Source organism: Loxodonta africana, chromosome 6 (genome assembly GCF_030014295.1).
Source record: "Loxodonta africana isolate mLoxAfr1 chromosome 6, mLoxAfr1.hap2, whole genome shotgun sequence".
Taxonomy (NCBI): Eukaryota; Metazoa; Chordata; class Mammalia; order Proboscidea; family Elephantidae; genus Loxodonta; species Loxodonta africana.
The window spans coordinates 31004177-31025353 of NC_087347.1; the positions used below are offsets into that span (position 1 = coordinate 31004177).

The window sequence follows — 21177 nt, forward strand, 5'->3', positions numbered from 1 at the left end:
CCTCCGGGGTGAAAGGCTTAGTTATTCAGGTTGTTCTTGTAATGTTCTCCCAAGGTATTTTCTTCATTATGGAATTGTTTTTGTTTTGTTTTTTTAATAAAACAAAGTAACATCTACTGCTAACAAAGTTTCTAGCCAGATATAGAGGAAGTACCTCAAGGGCAGGCGTTTTTGTCTCTTTTGTTAATTGATGTATTTATTATTCCATGTGCCTGCGATAGAAACAGGCATATAGGGTGCTTGTACTCAATAAATATTTGTGGAGTGAATGAATGACTAAATGAATGAGCTGATAAGGTAAAGAAGACCAGCACCCACTTGGAATGTAGCTTCCTTACGAGTGAGTGAATGATATCTAGATATGTGCCTCTGTACCCCCAAAAGCCATCTTTATGTTCCTGTAAAAACAAATGCCTGGGAAAGGTGAATAGTGGGAACAGATCATTCAGATATGTACCAGCTCAAGGCAAAAGCCTTGTTCACACCCCTGGGGCTTCACTGGTTTCTCCTTTGCTTCTATTTGTAGAAATAGACAAACCATCCCAGATGCAAGTGACCGATGTTCAGGACAACAGCATTAGTGTCAGGTGGCTGCCTTCGAGTTCTGCTGTTACTGGTTACAGAGTGACCACCACTCCCAAAAACGGCCCAGGACCAACAAAGACGAAAACTGTAGGCCCAGGTAAGAGCAGCCAGAATCTCACATCCAGCAGGATAAGCAGAGTAGGAGCATACAATGTTCTTCTGAGAATGAATGGCCACCTTGCCATGAGTACTGTACATTTCATATAATATGTAAGGTTTCCCCATTTGTGAATTCAGGGTTCAAGATTGTCACCAACCCATTTCACAGTGGACATTTTAGGATAAGTGCATTTCTGTTTTTAGATGCATGGGTCTGTTGGGTGGCCTGGACATCTTCATTTATTAGATTCATCTTTGTGGTTTTGTTGCTCATGCACACCATGAAGAGAAGGGTGGCCTGATTTTCTTTTTCAGATGCCTTTCACTCTCTCATTTTTATTTTTATATACATTTCTTATGAAATTAGAATCTTAAGGCAATCTCTCTAAAGTCAAGTTAATTTTCACTTTTTCATAAGCAGGATCAATTAATTGTTGAAGGCCTTATAGTAAATTTTAGAGCTTATCCTTTGGTGTGACTTTACTCCAATACGGTAATTTGTATTAACGATGAACATGTTTGTTCCAGAGGAAATAGATGTCTGACTCTTTCATATTTCCATAACAGTTCTGCAAAGAGTGAGGCCCACACTCATTTACTACCAGATTTTTAAAGTCATCTGAATAACTTTATCAACTTTTTCATGGGTGACTTTGATACTGAGTTTGCTTTTTACCTCTTTTGCAGATCAAACAGAAATGACCATCGAAGGCTTGCAGCCCACAGTGGAGTATGTGGTTAGCGTCTATGCTCAGAATCGAAACGGAGAGAGTCAGCCACTGGTTCAGACTGCAGTAACCAGTATGTAACCAATGCTCATTTTCCACTTTCAAAGTCAGATTTTGTTCCTAGGAGTCTGAATGCTCTCTGCAAATCTTTTGCTGTTACACCTAGGGAAAGTCAACTTGTTGTACAAGTTTGTACCTTGAGTGGAGCCCTTTACAAGCATTTTTCCTTCTTAGTTCCAACCAGTGACCTCAAAGGGAAAGAAGCTGTGCAATGACCATACTTAGTTGCTGTGCTTTGATTTTCTTTTGCTCAAATGGCCGCAGCAAAATCTTTTTTGCCTATAGCAAATCTACAAAATATTTTGCTAGGACCTTCTTTTCTACAACTGGATGGTAAAGTTGATTGAAATGCTCCTTGAGCAGTTATTTTTATGTTTGGAACATTTAGAGAACTATGGCTATACCAGCGTTTAATGCAAATACCTAGATGGGGTGGCTAGGTGGAGAAGAGTTTAATAAAGATTGTAGCAATCTGAATCTAACACTGAAAATCAGTTTTGCTGATTCTGTCAAAGAATCCTGATCAAAAGGGGGAAAATGTAGAACAGAATTTGTAATGCTGGTGGAATCCAGAGTCTCCAGAGCCCTTGAGGCTGGATGAGCCCCCAGAACTATTGCCGTGAGATAATCTTTAAATCTTAAATTAAAAATATCCCCTCAAGTCTTCTTTAAAACAAATAATAGTTTAGCATAATTAGTAAAGAATGTCTGCCTTGAGCATTGTGCTCTTTTTAAAGAGCTATTTTTATGGGATCAAATTGACAGCAGCAATTTGAAAGATTAGCTAGGAAGTTTAGGGAGCAGTGAGGTGTATTAATGGGGGAGGAACAGCTCGGAAAAGGAGGGTAAGATTGTTTACACAACTCTAAGAATATAATCAATGCTGCCGAATTGTACATGTATTTTAAACAACACAGAAAATGAAATAATTTATTTTAAAAAAGAATCAACTTTACCACCTCCAAGGTATAGAAAATCCAGGTCTATGACACTAACATCACATTGCAAAAATAGATCTTGATTGACTATCTTAAAATTAATTTAAATCAACCCCCATCGTGAGGACTTTTTTTAGAGTGTCTATGCATCTCATGTCTACCTGTGTTTTAATAAATATTAAAACTTTCCTAAACCAAAAAAATTGTAAGAAGGTAATTTTGCATTTAATAAATAGTGTGTTAATTGGAATTTAATTCATCAAAGAAAATGATATCTGCAAAACTGCTTTGCATGTGATAAAAATGCTTATTTCACAACTTGCTTTTCACATAACCTCTTACCATTAATTTGCCTAACAGACATTGATCGCCCTAAAGGACTGGCATTCACTGATGTGGATGTCGATTCCATCAAAATTGCTTGGGAAAGCCCACAGGGGCAAGTTTCCAGGTACAGGGTGACCTACTCAAGCCCTGAGGATGGAATCCATGAGCTATTCCCTGCACCTGATGGTGAAGAAGACACTGCAGAGCTGCAAGGCCTCAGGCCGGGTTCTGAGTACACAGTCAGTGTGGTTGCCTTGCACGATGATATGGAGAGCCAGCCCCTGATTGGAACCCAGTCCACAGGTATATCGTTAACTGCACCACCAGGGTGCTCATGGGAGCAGCAGCTTTATGCCCTGCTAAGTGAGATAGACTTTATCAGGCTACTGATTCCCATCTAAGGGGGTAAAAATAAACCTCTATGTTAGCAAAGACCCTCTCTAAAGAGAATGTTAATAAACAATAACGTTTAGGTGAATAGATCTAATGAAAGGAATTTTGGCTTATAAACAAGACAATAAAGCAAGGCCTTTGAAGATGATACTAAAATTGTGGATTGCTTCCTAAGCTGTGACTCCCTGTGGTTTACCCTCACTGTGTACAAAGGAGAGACGTTTGGCATCATAGTTCTTACTCTAGAAAAGGAACCCCAACTGGGGCGTGTCACAGCATCATGATTCCGAGAACACGGGGGTAAGAGCTTCCCTCTCTGGTTAGATATCATGTGGGGGTTGTATCATTTGCTTAAAAGGTTATGAATCAGGCACATGGAAACTGTTGATAGGACAGAGGCTTTCCACAATATTTTGTCCTCTTCTGCTTTGTTTCTGAAGCAGAATGGAATGCTAAAGATGTTTCCTAGCGACAACATAAATGCTAAAGGTGACAGTCTGTATTATTGCTCTTTGCTTCTCTTCTCTGCATCTGTTGTAAGCTGATTTTCTTCTTATGCTGCACCACAGAGAGTACTTCAAATTTAGTAGCAGTTATCTGCCATGGGGTCCACACAAAAAGACAGTAAAAACATATTTCTGTCTTTTTTGGATGGGTTACGTTGTGAAATGGTTTTCCATGCAAAGATAATTTACATAGAAAGAGGGCTATTGCTCCTTTTTTCCATACAAATGGAAAATCTGTTCTAATGGCCAATAAGCCAGTTTGACTTCTTTTATTTTTAAGAGGAAAAAAAAAAGCAACTTCTAAAACCTAGTCTCTTAGAGTCCTGGTGTCTGAGAGTTTCCAGTGATTCTGAGAATCGATGACGTAAACCACATTTTCCAGCAACACTTTCTCCATTTTGTATCTCTTCTTGCATTTTCTTTTACCGATTGACCAGGAAACCCACCTAACCAAACAAGGATATTCCTATTCTACTTCTTTGCATTCACTTTGCTTTCCCTTTTTCCCATGTCCTATATAAGATAACCTCTAACCAATGACCATCCCAACAGCTATCCCTGCACCAACCAACCTGAAGTTCACTCAGGTTACGCCAACAAGCCTGACTGCTCAGTGGATAGCACCCGATGTTCAGCTCACTGGATATCGAGTGCGGGTGACTCCCAAGGAGAAGACTGGACCAATGAAGGAAATCAACCTTGCTCCTGACAGCACATCCGTGGTGGTATCAGGACTAATGGTAAGAAGTGACCTTCTTTCATTGGAATAAAGAAGTAGATCATCCTCATACAGCTGCTGTTGAGTTGACTTCAACACGTGGTGACCCCAAGTACAACAGAGGCCTTTCTTCTTAGTCTGTCTTAGTCCAAAAGCTTTGCTGAAACCTGTCCACCGTGGATGACCTGCTGGTATTTGAAATACCAGGGCCATAGCTTCCAGCATCATAGCAACATGCAAGGTACCACAGTATGAAAGGCTGACAAATGGGTGGTGGAACAGCTTATAAGATAGTGGAAATAGAGTAAAACCTGCAAAAGCTGAAACCTGTGTAAGGTGGAAACCTGTCAGAGAAGAAAAACTAAAATATTTTTCACTAAGAGAGAGCGTTAGAAAAGTGTTAAGACTTCACCCTGTCAAAGGCAGAAAACTTGTGAGACTTGGAAAAAACATTGAATTCTGGCTCTCACAGGTTTCACTGTATAATGTCATAATAAATCTAATTGTGTTCTTCTCTACCATCAAAATAATTCCATAGTATGTTTATATCAAGTAGAACTCCTTTATGTAGACTTAAGGTTTTCCAGATGACCATCTGAGACAGAATTTTATAAATAGTTTGGATTTTGCACAGCTCTTTTTTAGACACATTCTGCTTGTTTCAAAAGGTTGTGTGTGAGGGGAGGGTCAATTTACATATCCATAGGCTGAATGTATCAATCCACTTAGTTATGCATTTTCTCAGTTCTGTTACCTCTGAAAGGAATATGCTCTAGTTTGTACCAAACCACTTTGACCCTACCCTCATTAAAACATTTTTAATTCTCCTAGAAATTTAGCCCAGAACCTAGGAGATAGATGTACTTCTTAACATAAGGTCAGTTCTGGAAGAAACTACAGAGAGTTCAAGGATAAAGCATTCTCTTTGCTTCTCTATGATCAGAAAAATTCATAATTTACATCAGTCCACCCAAGCACCATCAGTCAGATCATAAAAATAGGCTAATACCATTTTTATTATTCATTGCTTTAATATAAGTATGTAGGCTATGGCTTACTTTGGTTTAACACCTGAGAATTTTTTTTTTTTTTATTTAATTTAAGCAGTAGAGGAATGAAATCAATCCAGGTGTTCGAAGTGTTATAGGTTTTGCTGATTTTTTCCCCTTCTTTTATAACCACTGCTTTTATCTAGGAGCCTAGGTGGGTTAGTGATTAAGAGCTACAGCTGCCAACCAACAAGTCGGCAGTTCTAATCCACCAGCAAACCCTGTGGGGCAGTTCTGCCCTATTTTGTTGGGCTACTATGAGTTGGAATCAACGTGGCAGCAACGGGTTTGGTTTTGTTTTTGCTTTTGTCTAACGCCATAGTGAAATCATCATGCTCCAGAAGATCACCTTGCTAAAGCTTACCTTGCTCTTATTTCTAGGTGGCCACCAAATATGAAGTAAGCGTCTATGCTCTTAAGGACACTCTGACAAGCAGACCAGCTCAGGGAGTTGTCACTACTCTAGAGAGTATGTAATCAGACTTTTCAGTATCGAAAAACTGCTATATAAACAGAAGTTAAAGAATGGTAAATGATTTTCTAGCTCACTGAGTTGACAGCTGAACGATTCACAGTCTGGAAGTTGGTTTGATCACCCATCATTTTGACTTACTGCTATCACCATTTACACCCTTCCAGAAAGTGGTCTACTGGCATGTAAAAGGGAATCCCTTTGTAATGTTATAACGTAGGCGTTAGGAACTAGGACTAACATCCAGTGAATGCTCTCCTTTTATGACTTTGTTTCCATAAAGTTAAGTTTGGGGAGAACACACAGGCTCTACTGAGTAGTCTTGAAAGTGAAATAAGTATTGGAGCAAATCAGGCCCAGGTTCTAGTTTTCTGCCATATCAGTAACCCACTGTATGCTCTTACAGAAATCATGTAAAGTGTATAAGTTGCCTCATCTATAAAATTGGGATGATGTTGCATTCGTTGAGAGAAAAGATATGAAGCCATATATAGATGAAAAACACTAGCAAGGCAATATGTAGGTATTATTGCTGGCTGGCCATTTTATTGTAACTCCTATCACACGTATTTTTACGTTACAATAAATTGATAATTTTGTTTTAACACTTACTGAGTTATTAGTAGGCACCTCAGAGCCAGGTCTGGGAACTACTGGTAGTATCTATCCGTAAAGGTTTTCAGTTCTTCAGAAAAAAAGGGATGATAGGTGAATATTTTCCTATTTCCTGATTACTGTTAACCTTTCTCTCTGGATACAATGGGAGAAAACTTACACATTATTAGGTGTGTATTTTCTGTAGTGCATTTATTTGGTGTATAATAAGGAAACTTTTACATTACCAAACCCTCACATCTGTAGACCAAGCAGGCACTAACCCAACTGGCTCTGATTCTGTGCAGATGTCAGTCCTCCAAGACGGGCCCGCGTGACGGATGCAACTGAGACCACCATCACCATTAGCTGGCGAACCAAGACCGAGACTATCACTGGCTTCCAAGTTGATGCCATCCCAGCCAATGGCCAGACTCCGATTCAGAGAACCATCAAGCCAGACATCAGAAGCTACACCATCACAGGTGAGAGAACTCACTGCACTGACATTTGATAACCGCTACCACAACGCAAACTAGTTTGTTCATTATAGTACTACTTACACTGATTAAATTTACTTTTAACTTTTATAATTATCCATTTATGTTTTTGGAAAGGATATTTTTATACCATACCAAAAAAAGTGAAAATACCTGTGGCCATCAAGTCAATTTCAACTCATAGTCACCCTATAGGACAGACTAGAATTGTCCCATGGAGTTTCCAAGGTTGTAAGTCTTTATGGAAACAGACTGCCACATCTTTGTCGTGCAGAGCAGCTGGTGGGTTTGAACCATTGACTTTTCCATATGCAGCCAAGCTCTTAACCACTGCCCCTTCTCAGAAATAGTTTTATCCTTTGAATGCCTGAGTTCAGATAATAGTTGTCAGAGAAAAGGCACAAGTTTCATTCATCAATTAGATCAATGGTGCCCTTATAAAAAAAAATTGTTAACATAATGTTAAAACCAAAAGAAACTAAATGGTGATATATAGTTCTTAGCATTAGCATGATTAGATATAAAAGCATAATTAAATTGAAAAGAACAAGCACCACCACTTGATAAAGGTCAAAGTTGTAGTCAGCAAATGTTTGCTCCAGATCAATTTGGGCCTTTCTGAACTTTAAAATTCTGATGCCAGGTACCAACCACTGAGTATCTGATTACCTGAAAACCCCCTCAATAAGTGTCTGCCCTACATTTTCCAAGACAGCAACCTACAACAGAAATTTTTCTCTATTTTAACATTTATTATTTAACCAATGTCTTTATCTGCATGGGTGATTCTCTTTTGAGATTGTTTCTCGTTAACAGTTCACACCCATACCACATTCTAATTTGTTGTTCAAATGTCGTCCACTTATGTGGTCTATATAATACAGAGCGGTAGAGGGGCCACGAAAATTGCAGGTGAGTTTGAAAATTGTCCTAGTTAAGCAGAACAGATAAAACGCATCTCTTCTCAAACCCCAGGTCTGCAGCCAGGCACTGACTACAAGATCCACCTGTACACCTTGAACGACAATGCCCGGAGCTCACCTGTGGTCATCGATGCCTCCACTGGTAACTGCACTTTCTACGGAAGAACTAAATGCCGTTAACACTGTCATCAGTCATGTGAACTTGGGAAACAAATGTGAAGCTGATATTTTTATGATAGATCACGGCAAATCATTTCTACTGTTTATAGAACTCTCAGATCCTCTCAAGTCTGTTAGAAGGGCTGGGAGAGGAGGGTGGGAGTAACTTTAATGTTCTTGGTTATCTATTTTCTTAGAAACTTAATTTTCCCTTCTTTTTTTTTTTTTAAGCCATTGATGCACCATCCAACCTGCGTTTCCTGGCCACCACACCCAACTCCCTGCTGGTGTCATGGCAGCCACCTCGTGCCAGGATTACTGGCTACATCATCAAGTATGAGAAGCCTGGATCTCCTTCCAGAGAAGTGGTCCCTCGGCCTCGCCCTGGAGTCACGGAGGCTACTATTACTGGTATTGCTGCTTCCACGCTGTCATTTCCTTCCTCATTCCCTAGGATGCATGCTGTCTTTAGCAACTCCAGCTGTGTCTTTCATGCTATATCATGAGAACAAGAGGCCTTATTTCTGAGAACTTCAAAAAGCATTCTCAGTATAGGAGCTAGGGCTCATTGCATTCAAAAGGGATGCATCCATGAAAATGCAATCATTTAATATGGTCATATGGCTTAACTAGATTTATTTGTTGTAAGCTTGCACCTTTACATACTTATTGGTTCAGTCTTGGAATAAGATACTTTTAAAACAAACTAGCTAGGTAACTGTGATCCTGTCATCACTCTTAGCTCCCTATAGATGTGGTAATTGTGCAGAACTTATCAGAGTGCCACCTGCCATTACCTTCGTTATCCAGTGTCACAGAATAGGCCTTAAGGCAAAGTAATCCCAACCACCCATATTGGAGAGAGTGCCTGTAATGGCGAGTAAGAGTTGTTCAATTATCTTATTTCACTTCCGTGGGAAAGATTATAGGTCTCTGACATTATTTTTGTGCAAGAGATTAAAACTTTAAACTGTGTCCAGGTATCATCTGGACTTTAAAATCCCTATAGAACACACAGATACCAGAAGGCCATGATGTTTTTTCAGTAATTTTGGGAACAGTTAAGTTGGACAGTGCCTACCATGACCATAATAGATTGGCCACTCTCTCCTGCACAGCCTTGTACCTTTACTCTTCCTTTTCATTGATCCTGCCCTTGCGGAATGTCTACTTATTTGTCCTAAGTAGATTCATGTATACAATCTGCACTGATCTCTCCCAAATGTATATTTCACTGGAGATGTACAAAACCCAACCAAACCTGTTGCCGTGGAGTCAATTCCGACTCATAGGAACCCTATAGGACAGAGTAGAACTGCCCCCATAGGGTTTCCAAGGAGTGGTTGGTGGTTTCAAACTGCCGACCTTTTGGTTAGCAGCCATAGCTCTCAACCACTACGCCATCGGGGCTCCTGAGGGTGTACAATGCTGATAAATCTTCGTGAACTTAAAAAGGCCAGTAAGACCACATGTTAAAGGAATACCTACAAAAAATTAGCATAAAAGTATTTATCTGGATGTCACATTTGAAAGTAAGATAATTAATTTGCTAAGTGGCCATCATATGCAGATGGCATATGTTGATTTTACCTCAAGCGCGATCAATTTTACCTCAAGAGGCCCGTGGCCGGTTGGAGAAGGAATCTCTGCTCCCCAGGAGCCAGTGCTGAGGAGACCGACTTCTACCAGATGAACTGAGTCCAAGGACATAACACAGTGGCTCTGTTTTCTCACAGGTCTGGAGCCAGGAACCGAGTACACAATCTACGTCATTGCCCTGAGGAACAACCAGAAGAGCGAGCCCCTGATTGGGAGAAAAAAGACAGGTAAAAGGGCACCTCCCTCCCAGTTAACAGGGAGAAAGCAAGATAAGATTAATTTCAAGTGATCAGGTTGCAGTGTGAAAAGCTTCTTAATGTTTTAATGCCTTTCTCATGGCATTTTTTTTTTTTTTTTTTCTGTTTAACGTATATATTGTATTCTTTGGTAACAGACTTGCAGAGTTCGGATATATTTTTTCTTTACAACAGCCAGTCAATATGAAGCTTTATTAATCGCCTTTTAAAAATTCAAACCAGATATTAAAATGAAAAAAAAAAATTTTTTTTTTTTTGCTATAGTTGCTATTCTTCTATACCTTCTAGTGAATTTACATTAAAAATAAATAAGTAAGTAGGGAGAGAAATCCTTCCCATTTGTCTTTATTCATTATTTGGTTTCTGAAACTTAGAACTAAATAACATCTTACCCTTTCATCCAGTTTCAGTTTAATTTTAAGAAAATGCTGTATCTATGCTGATAGGAAAATTTTAAAAGTACACATGTATGTATTTTTTTTTCTTCCTATTTTTAACCATTTGAAACCGTAAAAAAACTGTTGAGCCTAATCTCTGGAATTCTTGTACTTCAGGTACTGATACAATTAGTCTGAGATTCTAGTTCTTACCACTTGCTTCTCCAATGAAAAAAGAAATAGAAGAAAGGCTACATATTTCAGTTTTGTTAGGTTTATTTGAGCAAAGGCAGCTTCTGTGCGGCTCAGCAGTTCAAAGCTTTGTGTGTATGATAAATTCATACTAACACTTTTTTTCTTTCTCAACTATGAAGAAACCTTTGAGAAAAATCATAAAGCTTTCTTTCTGGAAAAAGTGTTTTGTAATCTGAGAACTGCTAATTTGCCATGGGCTTTAATCAAACTGATAAACAGTTGTTGCTTGAACTGATAATGATGAATGCTGCTACTTCAGGGAGCTTACTGCGCTTTGCTTTTTTGGCTCTAACCTCTCTTGGCTAGATGAGCTTCCCCAACTGGTAACCCTTCCACACCCCAATCTTCACGGACCAGAGATCTTGGATGTTCCCTCTACCGTTCAAAAGACCCCTTTCATCACCAATACTGGGTATGACAATGGAAACGGTATTCAACTTCCTGGCACTTCCGGTCAGCAGCCTAGTGTCGGGCAACAAATGATCTTTGAGGAGCATGGTTTTAGGCGAACCACACCACCTACAACGGCCACCCCCGTGAGGCATAGGCCAAGACCATACCCGCCGAATGTAGATGAGGAGATCCAAATTGGTCACGTTCCCAGGGGGGACGTAGACCATCACCTCTACCCTCACATTCTGGGACTCAATCCAAATGCCTCTACAGGACAAGAAGCTCTCTCTCAGACAACCATCTCTTGGACCCCATTCCAGGAAAGTTCTGAGTATATCATTTCATGTCACCCAGTTGGCATTGATGAAGAACCCTTACAGGTAAATGCTTTTTCTCTTTACTTCTGATGGGACAGAGCTGGGTAGCTGACATGACCAGAGCACTAATGAGAAGCAGCTATACTCCTAGGACCTCTCGGGAAGGTGGCACATTTAAGCCCTGATTTTGTAAAGATTTTAATTTAATCTCAATATGACTCTGTTTTGGGGGATACACCAGAGGGTGTCATTGGCTTTTATTTAGTAGAGAGAAGGAAGCGATTTGTATTTTTCTCATACATTTGAGGCTCCTTAATGATATGGACAAAGGGGTGATGCAAGAGAAGAGAAAGACGTATTCTGCCTGAATTTACATTTGTGTGCAGAAGGCTAAAATGCCATCCTTATAGTTTACCCCTGAAGAATTCATTATATATAATACATTTAAGGAAAAAGAATGTATGTGAAGCTGTGTTTATCAGCTGTTGTAAGTGATTGAGTCTTTAACCAAAGCTTCTCATCTTTAGTCTTGCCAGTATCAATTTTTATTGCGTTCTTATTTTTGGAAAGTGACAGAGTTTTTGAAACTCTGATGACACTGTGGGAGATTTACGAGTTTGGAAATAGGAGTTTGAGGATTTGTGAGAGTGTTGGAATCTGATGCCCCCATGCATAGCATGAATATATCTCCCTTCTAACACAGTATCTACATTTAATGTGAAGGGGACATAACCAGGGTTTCCGGTGGACTTTCACCGATCCATTACTGCAGTAGGATAAAGAGGAGGTCTCCTGGTAACTGTGGAGCACCTAGTTACCACCAAAATCTGACAGATAGAGATGATGGCCCATATCCTCAGTCAGTTTCTCTTCTCAGCTGGTTGGAACCCCTAAAAAAAAAAAAAAAAACTCTTTGCCATTGAGTTGATTCCGACTGATAGCAACCCTATAGGACAGAGTAGAACTGCCCCATAGAGTTTCCAAGGAGCAGCTGGTGGGTTACCAAGTGCCAACCTTCAGGTTAGCAGCCATAGCACTACACTACCAGGGGTTCCTTGGAACCCCTAGGCCCTCTTTATTTGTCTCCCTTTGCTTTGTTTACACCTCAAGAGTTATGAATAAGAGAGTAGGGGATCCCATGTCTATTCCTCATGATAATGCTTTCTCCTCCACCTTGGATGTACCAATAATTGCAGTTCCGAGTTCCTGGAACCTCTGCTAGTGCCACCCTGACGGGTCTTACCAGAGGGGCCACCTACAATATCATAGTGGAAGCACTGAAAGACCAGAAGAGACACAAGGTTCGGGAGGAGGTTGTTACCGTGGGCAACTCTGGTATGTGAACAGCCGTGCTCTTCAGGCCCAGGCTCCCCTCTGGACCATACCAGAGATGGCTTTTCCTACTGACTGTTCTTTTGTTGCTGTTGTCTTTTAACTTTGGGAGATAATTCTACACATCAACATGAAATAAATGAGCAACTTTAAATTCTATTATTTTCTTTTCATAGTATCCTAGGCCCTTTTCAAAATGCATAGATAAGTAGAATCTCAAATAGTCACACAATATTAGCCCTGGAAGGGACTTCAAATATTATTTAGTCCAATACTCAGAGTCCCTGCTAGTGAATGTCTGAGTTGATATAGAGACGCAATTCTCCTGATGTCTTTTCGTGGACCCTCTCCAGCTTATGATACTGCTGTCCTCAAGGGTGATTTTTAAGAACCTGAGACTAATTAGCTGAGTCAAGGAAATCCCCCCATCGGCAGGCTTGAGGGACAGCTGGTTCTTGTTCCTGACATAAAACACTACCCACATAGCCCGTTTGTGTCCAGAAAGCTCCCTTATCCCAGTGTTATTTTAGGTCCTCCCCCGAACGCCGACTGTATAAGTCTAAAGCCTCAATACAATGAGGTTAAATGGTCACTGACTATACTTTTTAGCACCTGGAAGTCCTTTTAAACCAGCAGTGTGTCACCAGGCTTTTCAATCTGCAGCAGCTGATGATTCACCAAGGAACATGAGTAGGGAATAATCAAAGCCATGCATCTCACGTCTTCCAACTGGGGTGTTTTCTATTCCACATAAGCAGGGAGTATTAAATTCTGTTTCTGCCAAGAGACGGGCTTTATTCGTAGAGCCAGTTACTTCATGTCAGCCTCCTCCCCATCTGATGGCCGACTGCTATTTTACAAGGATAAACTCCTGTGACTTAGGCAGGTGAACATTATTTGAAACAGGGGGAGGGAGCCTTCACTGTGTGCTTGTTTGTATTACATAGACACCGTAATGCTTATCTTTTGTCTTTTATGCTTTTACAAGTAGAAATGCCACATGGAAGAAATTTTTAAGAGAGCACAGGGCTTTTCCACATCTTTTTTTTTTTTTTTTAATTACATGTCCCTAACTTCAGCCAGGGTGGAATTTTAACTTCTGGCTCTTTTTAGAGTATTGAAACTCCTAGTAACGGTTGATGTTCTTCCATTTTTCTTTCCAACTCTCTGTTTCCAGCAGCCGTATTCTGTATGCTAGCCAGGTTCTCTTTGTGACATTTCAGACTTCCTAGTTTCTCCAAAAGACTATTTTCTTCCAGAGTGATGCTTTTTAAAATATTAGGCTCTTCAAATGTCTCTTGCTTTTGAGCCCTTGATTCTTGCACTGTAAAAAGAAATATACACAGCTCAACAGGGATTTAAAAGCACAGTAAGATAGTTTATTTAATTTTTTGTAGAGAATAACTTGAGCCATGCTTTGTTTGCATAGATTGTTTTAAGATACGCTTTTCCAAAACAAAAAGAGCCAAGGTCTTAAGTAAACATGAAGAGATTCCATTAATTATTTCTAAGTTATCCAAACCGTATGCCTCCTCTTATTTAGAATGGTTGACTTGATAAAGTAAAGCAGTCCTACCATTATGATAGTGTATACAATCTGGGATTTTTGCACCATTATGTAAAAATAAGTGCACTCATGAAAGCAAAGATTTTTGCATTATCAGCAAAAGACGGCCTCTAATAGTTATTCTTAATTTAGTGAGCACTTCCTAAGGGCTGGCACAGGACCAGTGGTTTGATTTCATGATCTCCTAATCTCATAGACCCCTGAGAGGCATGGGTATTATTATTATTATACCTCCTTATATTACAGGTGAGAAAAATGAGGCAGAGAAATGTTAAATAACTACTCAAGATCACTCAGGTACTGACAGAGGGGCATGACCAGCTTTTGCATTCCACCAAAGTTCTTAACTGGCATTAATTCCTTCAAGATCCACTCCATATTCTATAGATTTACCAGAAATGGTTATTTTTAAGAACTGATAGCAGAAATGAAAGATGGGCTTTCTTTAAAGACGCCTGCAGGCAAGGGTCCACTGGTCCCATTTAAGCATTGTTTTTAGAGTAGCTGATGTATTGATGGAATAGATGAATGTCTCTTAGTGCTGCTGGGATTAAGTGATTGTATGCCATAAATCAGTTTTCATCTGTATGGTCCAAAACTACCAATAAGATCTGTGTTTTTTTCTTTTCCTGCTTTTCTTCCCACAGTCAATGAAGGCCTGAGCCAACCCACGGACGACTCATGCTTCGACCCCTACACGGTTTCCCACTATGCCGTTGGAGAGGAGTGGGAACGCTTGTCTGATTCTGGCTTTAAGCTCTCGTGCCAGTGCTTGGGCTTTGGCAGTGGTCATTTCAGATGTGACTCCTCTAGTGAGTAGCTGGCTTGGTCCATCCACTTGTTGGTCCATCTCTTCCAGTTCCATGCATTTGTGCTAATGTGCTGAGGAAGCATGTTTGGGCAGACACAGGCTCTTCCAAACATGAAGCAAACAATGGAATACTGTTTGACTCTGAGTAACATTTTGCATCATAGAAAAATGATGGGAAATTTTACTTGGTGAATATCGCTTCCTTTCAAGAGTCAAATGCTGATAGAGCGGAGCCCTGGTGGTGCAGTGGTTAAGAGCTCAGCTGTTAACCAAAAAGTCAGCAGTTCTACTCTGTCATACAGGGTTGTTATGAGTCAGAATCGACTCGACAGCAATGCGGTTTTTTTTTTTTTTTTTTTTGGTCTTATGCTGATATAACTTAATTTAAAATACATTTGCAGAAGAGTATAATTTTTGAAATTTTCTGTGAAAAGAAATTAATAAAGTGAAACTCTTAGGAGGCAGTTCTAATGAAGAGTATCAGAAATCCCAAGTCTCTTTTAATCATTAATGTTTAGTAAGGTCTGAGGTAAACATTAATACTCACACGCCCTTTGAACACAAACCAAACATATACAAGTCATTATATGTATACACACATACATCATGTGTACACACAAGCACACACACACACACACACACACACACACCCCGGAGGCTTGGATATTGCTAATATAAAGGGGAGGGTACAGATAATCTACTTGTAGATAATTAAGAATCAACTTCAGTTGAAAAATATTCAATTTCTAAATTATAAACAGATTTTAATGTTTTTATTTAAAATGATCACAGGAATTACTTATTGTGCTTTGAGATTTAGTATCAGAATTTATATACCTTTCATTTATACTTCATTTTTAGGAACTCTATTATTGACAATTGGTTAATTTTTACAAGTGTTAACTATTATGCTTTATAAACAAGCCTCCTATAGATGTATCTGGAAATCATATTCTGAGGAAATAAAAGATAATAGATTTCTTTATTAAGATTTTCAAAGTATTTTACTTAACGCATATACATGATACGATTTAACCCAGACTGAGCTTAAGGACTAAAATGTAGACAGCTCTGCTTGACCAACTACAAATGGAAAGGCGGGGTAGAGGAGTCTCGTCCACTGCTCACGAGCTGGAAGTTTTAAGATTTGGCATCAATCAGGTGATTTTCGAGGAGCCCTGGTGGCACAGTAGTTAAAGTGTTTGGCTGCTAACCAAAAAATTGGCAGTTTGAATCCATCAGCCGTTCCATGGAAGAAAGACGTGGCAGTCTGCTTCTGTAAAGATTTACAGCCTTGGAAGCCCTATGGGGCAGTTCTACTCTGTCCTGTAGGGTCACTGTGAGTCAGAATCAACTTGACGGCAGGGGGTTGGGTTTTTTTCTTTCTTTTTTAGGTGATTTTTAATTTCTGAAACTGAACTACTTTAAGTTTGTGTATGGTTTAGCTACACACGCATTTAGGTGCAATTGCTGAGCACAGCTATAAATTTATGTTTCTTTGGTTTACCTTACATAGTGTTTGGTCAGATGTCTTAATTGTCTAATACCATTTCTTAAAGTTGAAGGAACAGTCGAGTTGTTGACAATATGGGAAAAGTAGTATATTGTGTTTATACAAACTTATCAAGTGTGTTTTGTTTTAGAACAAGCCTGAGAGATTAAAAAGTCATCTTAATTATGTATACTAAAGATACATAACTGTCACTTTTAAGATATTCCTCAGAACCAGGCTTTTATTTGTTGGGATAATAACCATTGATTTATCATGTTGTTTGTTTTTGTTTTGCTTTGTTACACAGGTTTATTCTTTTTTTTCCTCCCATTTACATGAAACAGATTGTGGCATGTAGAAACCAGCTGATCTTTCTTTAATGATTGAGCTGCCTCATATCCAGGGTCTTTGCAGATTCAAAAAGTGATTTTTCATCTATGATCTGTTCTTAAGAGACTACTCCAACACTAGTTAGTTTTCTCAAAATTTTAAACCTCAATAGTGAGAATTCAAATGAAGATCCTTGACTATTCTTTGGTCACCTGACATGATTATGGTGGAGTAAATTGTATCTTAAAATGTCCTAGGAAATGGTAAAAATAGTATTTTAAAATCCACCCAATATAGGTCATAGGGCTCACAATTTAATTTCTCTTGGCCCTCCTTCCAGAACCATGGTATCTAACATCCATGACACATCCCAGGCCCCTCCGTCTTGTGAGTCAGAACACACCAATAACCCCGTCTCTAATTCTCCCCACCACGCAGAATGGTGCCACGACAATGGTGTGAACTACAGGATTGGAGAGAAGTGGGATCGTCAAGGGGAAAATGGCCAGATGATGAGCTGCACGTGCCTTGGAAATGGAAAAGGCGAATTCAAGTGTGACCCTCGTACGTCATCACAGATCATTTTAGTGGCTTATTGTGCACCCCGTCTCTTGTTATGGGGCTGTAACTCTCATTCTACAGAAATGATTGGAGACTTTAGGTCTCCTTGAGGAGTGAACCGTGGGTTTGTTTCCATTTGGGAAAGCGGAGACAAGCTTCAAAAAGGAGACATGATTTAATGTTATTACAGGGCACTTTAGGACTTTTCCGATGGAGTGCTTTGACCATTAGCTGCAGTGAAGTGTTACCGGGAAGCTTTACTGGTCTTTAGATTCAACTTTTTAAAATATGAAAGATGAGCTCCATCTTCCCATTGAACCCTTTCCGGGGTCTTAGATATAGTTTTTGGAAGCCGCCCTCGGATCTATGAGCAGTACCTCTCTTATAGACGGTTCACATAAACATGTGGCATGTGGGCAGGGATGATACACATTCAGGGCAGAGCCAGAATCCACCCCTTTAGAGCAGTCAGGTCTGTGCTGTTGTTCTCAGACTTACTTATGCTTCTGACTTGTGCCTACATGTAGATGAGGCAACATGTTACGATGACGGGAAGACATACCACGTAGGAGAACAGTGGCAGAAGGAATATCTCGGTGCCATTTGCTCCTGCACGTGCTTCGGAGGCCAGCGGGTAAGACCAGACACACGGCTCCCTGTGATTTAGATAAGGAGAAGGGGGTAGCTCCTGTTCCGATGACTGAGAGTTAAGATGCTTGAGGTGTGGCCGTGCTTCTTATAAAACGTTGAAATACTGCATTTCCTGTTGGCACACAGCTGCCTCCTGAGTACCCTGCCATGGTTTTTCCTGTCCCTGACTGCTTCACACCCTCCTCAGTCCTACTACTCTCGGGCCATCCCCATGCTTCAGCAACTGAAGCGCTAAATGCTACACAGCACTAGGCCTCCAACTCCGTTTAGATGGGCTGGTGCCCCTGTTGCTAAATGTTTCGAATAGCACCTTGGATCTAAGAAAATACTACTCTTTGTACCATCTCTCAATTAAAAAATAGGATCTTGTTATAGAACTATTGGAGTCCCTGGGTGGTATAAATGCTTAATGCGCTCAGCTGCTAACCGAAAGGTTGGAGGTTTGAGTCCATCCAAGGCACCTCCATAAAAAAGGCCTGGTAGTCTATTTCTGAAAAATCAGCCATTGAAAACCCTATAGAACACAGTTCTACTCTGACACACATGGGGTCACTATGAGTCAGAATTGGCTGGATGACAACTAATTAGAGGACTAGCAATCAAGGTGCTAAGTAATATGGGACAAACTGAGGAAATTGTTCTGGCCCTTGATATAGCTGGAGAGACTAAATTAGCATACATTGCACACTCAAGCTAATTAAGGTTCTGAGTGCATCTGACAAATACAATTTCAAGCAGGCTGGAACTAGCAAGAAAGGCTACAGTTAAAGGTGAAGCAGAAGCTGGCCAGGGTTTAGGATGGCTGAGGTTTGGCTGGGGAAGGAGAGGAATCAGGGCAGTGCAGCTAAGAGTTCAGACAGAGTACACACACCTCAGGAAGAAGGAAGGAGCTGGCATGGGTGGGCTCCCATGAGCCAACCCTCTTGACTGGAGTCTGGTGGTAAGATATTAGATGGGGAGAAGTGGATTGTGTGGGGCCCTGAAAGTCCTTTATTTAAGCCAATGCTTTTCAGCCATTTCTAATCTGAGTTCTCCTTCCATAAAACAAAAAAATCCTATGCCTTCCCCTAATATTACTTGAAATTTCAAAATGACTCTTGTAACTCAAATGAAAGGAGTGGAACATAGCAGTGCTTTGTTTGCAATGAAGACTTGCCTTCACCAACAGCTTCCCAAGTTACGTCACCTGAGGAACTTGCTCCCCACCCCAGGGGGAGATTCACTGGTTGATGCATTTGGCTTTAGGCAATTACAGGTACCCAGGAAAAGATGCATGATGGGAAATGGCCTTTAGGAAGATTAATCAGGCACCTGGGGAAGAGTCGTCAAAAGCCTGGCTCTGCTCCCACCTGAGGGCCTGGGCAGCCCATGAAAATGTCTCTGATTCTGCTCCACTTCCAGGTTATAATTAGGTGGGGAGGGAGGTATGTCAGTGAGCGCATCCTGACTGGGGAGAAGGTGTGGGGTCAGCCTTTCTCTGTCTCTTATTAACACAGAAATTGTGGTTCTACAACTCAGTCACCTGTGCTAATGTGCTTGATATAGAAATGTGCGATGGAAAGTGAGTTTATCAGGCTGTAGATTTGGGGTCACACCTTGGCATCTCCTCCTTGTTATTTATATACATGAAACCTTTCAGGAGTGACACCTATTCAGTTCTCAAGTAAGGTGATAAATGAAACACAGGAGTGAGAACTGTTAACATTTTTGGATGAAAGTAAGAGTCATTGATTTTATAAGTATGCATTTACTGGTATTGTGTTAGGGATTATGGGGAATGTGCTCTTAAATGGAGGAATATGCCTGAAATATTTATATGACCATATAAGAAAGAAAGTGATTGTATTATGTGGGGTTCTTTGGTTGTAAGAGAAAAGACCAAGTCAAATTGGGCAATGACAAGAAAGGCCCATAGAACTGTGAAGTCCCAGGAACTCCTGGCATTGGGAGTGTCTGGATTCCAGGAATGGCATCTGGGGTCTCTTGCTCTATGACATGCTTTCTCTTATATTGGCTTCATCATCCAGTTGGCTCCCCACTGGTGGTGACAAAGACGACTTCCATCAGCTCCATACTTACCTCTTAACAGCTTAGGAGCAACAGTGGAAGAGAACATGTGTTCTAGCAAAAATTTCTAGCAAAAATCCCAGCTTCGACCCATTCCCATCTACCATCTCATCTCTGGCCAGATGCAAGGCTACCACGTCACCAGCTGTGGAGTTTATCAAGGGAGTCATAATGGTGCAGTAGACAGAACTTGGCCAGGAGTCAACAGCTGGTGGCAGATCCATGTCTGCCAGCCGTTCACAGTGGGACTTCCCTCACTCCCCTAAGTTTCAGCTTCCTTGCCTGTACAATGAGGGTGTTTGTCCATTGTGATCTCAAGTCCCTTTTAAAAACTCTAGAATTCCATGAAAACCACTTCTGCCACTGAGTGCAAAAAGTGTTATCTTTCCCGTTGGGACTGAAATGAGCCTTAGCAGATGGTTCAGTTTGAAGAGGAAGGTAAGAGAGTACATTTCAAAAGAAAGGAAAAGCGTGGCTAGACAGAGGCAGTTATAAGAGTAATAAGCCAATGTGTATTCTAAGAGTTGTAAATGAATGAAAGCATCATCAAAGCTTCATTAGTGATTAACTGTTTATATTTTTGCCACTGTATAAGAGCTGAAATTCTTCTTTAATTCAAGCACTAAAATGTGATGTCCTCAGCTTATCATAAACCCCATTTGACTCCGTGCTTCTGCTCTCTCAGGGCTGGCGCTGTGACAACTGTCGCAGACCTGGGGCTGAAGCTGGCCCTGATGGCTCCACCAGCCACACCTACAACCAGTATTCTCAGAGATACCATCAGAGAACAAACTCTGTAAGTGCATTAGCTTCATAACTGTTTCTCCTCTAAGCTCAATTAGGTACACTGTAGGGGGTCTCTTTCTGTGGGTGCCTCCCTTCTGATTTCTCTGGGTGCCTTCCTTCTGAATGAGCCTTTTTTTTAATTACACAAATAGCTTATGAGTGGAATATTATATCCTGTAAAATAGTTTAAATTGTAATTTCTTAAACTCTTGAACATCTTCTACTGCCCAGTGTATTGATTGTTAGTTTCTTGGAGCAAGAAAGAAATACTCTCCTATCTATGTTATTGTAGGAGTCCCAGGAGTAAATGGTTAAGTGCTCCCCTCCTAGA

At 40.4% G+C, this 21177-nt stretch overlaps 1 protein-coding gene across 9 annotated transcripts in view; it reads left to right on the top strand.

The window, feature by feature from the left end:
* Positions 1–21177, top strand: part of FN1 (fibronectin 1) — a 74138-nt gene that overhangs the window by 51953 nt on the left and 1008 nt on the right. For 3 of the 9 annotated variants that reach the window (XM_003406078.4, XM_010602118.3, XM_010602124.3), the window contains 15 exons: positions 527–682; positions 1372–1485; positions 2771–3040; positions 4189–4376; positions 5785–5872; positions 6778–6954; positions 7945–8034; positions 8283–8462; positions 9788–9877; positions 10846–11312; positions 12446–12584; positions 14796–14960; positions 17220–17345; positions 17870–17976; positions 20746–20856. In XM_003406078.4, coding sequence (XP_003406126.1) covers positions 527–682; positions 1372–1485; positions 2771–3040; positions 4189–4376; positions 5785–5872; positions 6778–6954; positions 7945–8034; positions 8283–8462; positions 9788–9877; positions 10846–11312; positions 12446–12584; positions 14796–14960; positions 17220–17345; positions 17870–17976; positions 20746–20856 — 2468 coding nt within the window. The remainder of the gene's footprint in view (positions 1–526; positions 683–1371; positions 1486–2770; positions 3041–4188; positions 4377–5784; positions 5873–6777; positions 6955–7944; positions 8035–8282; positions 8463–9787; positions 9878–10845; positions 11313–12445; positions 12585–14795; positions 14961–17219; positions 17346–17869; positions 17977–20745; positions 20857–21177) is intronic. The other 6 variants (XM_010602128.3, XM_064286703.1, XM_010602121.3 and 3 more) reach the window with 3 other exon arrangements.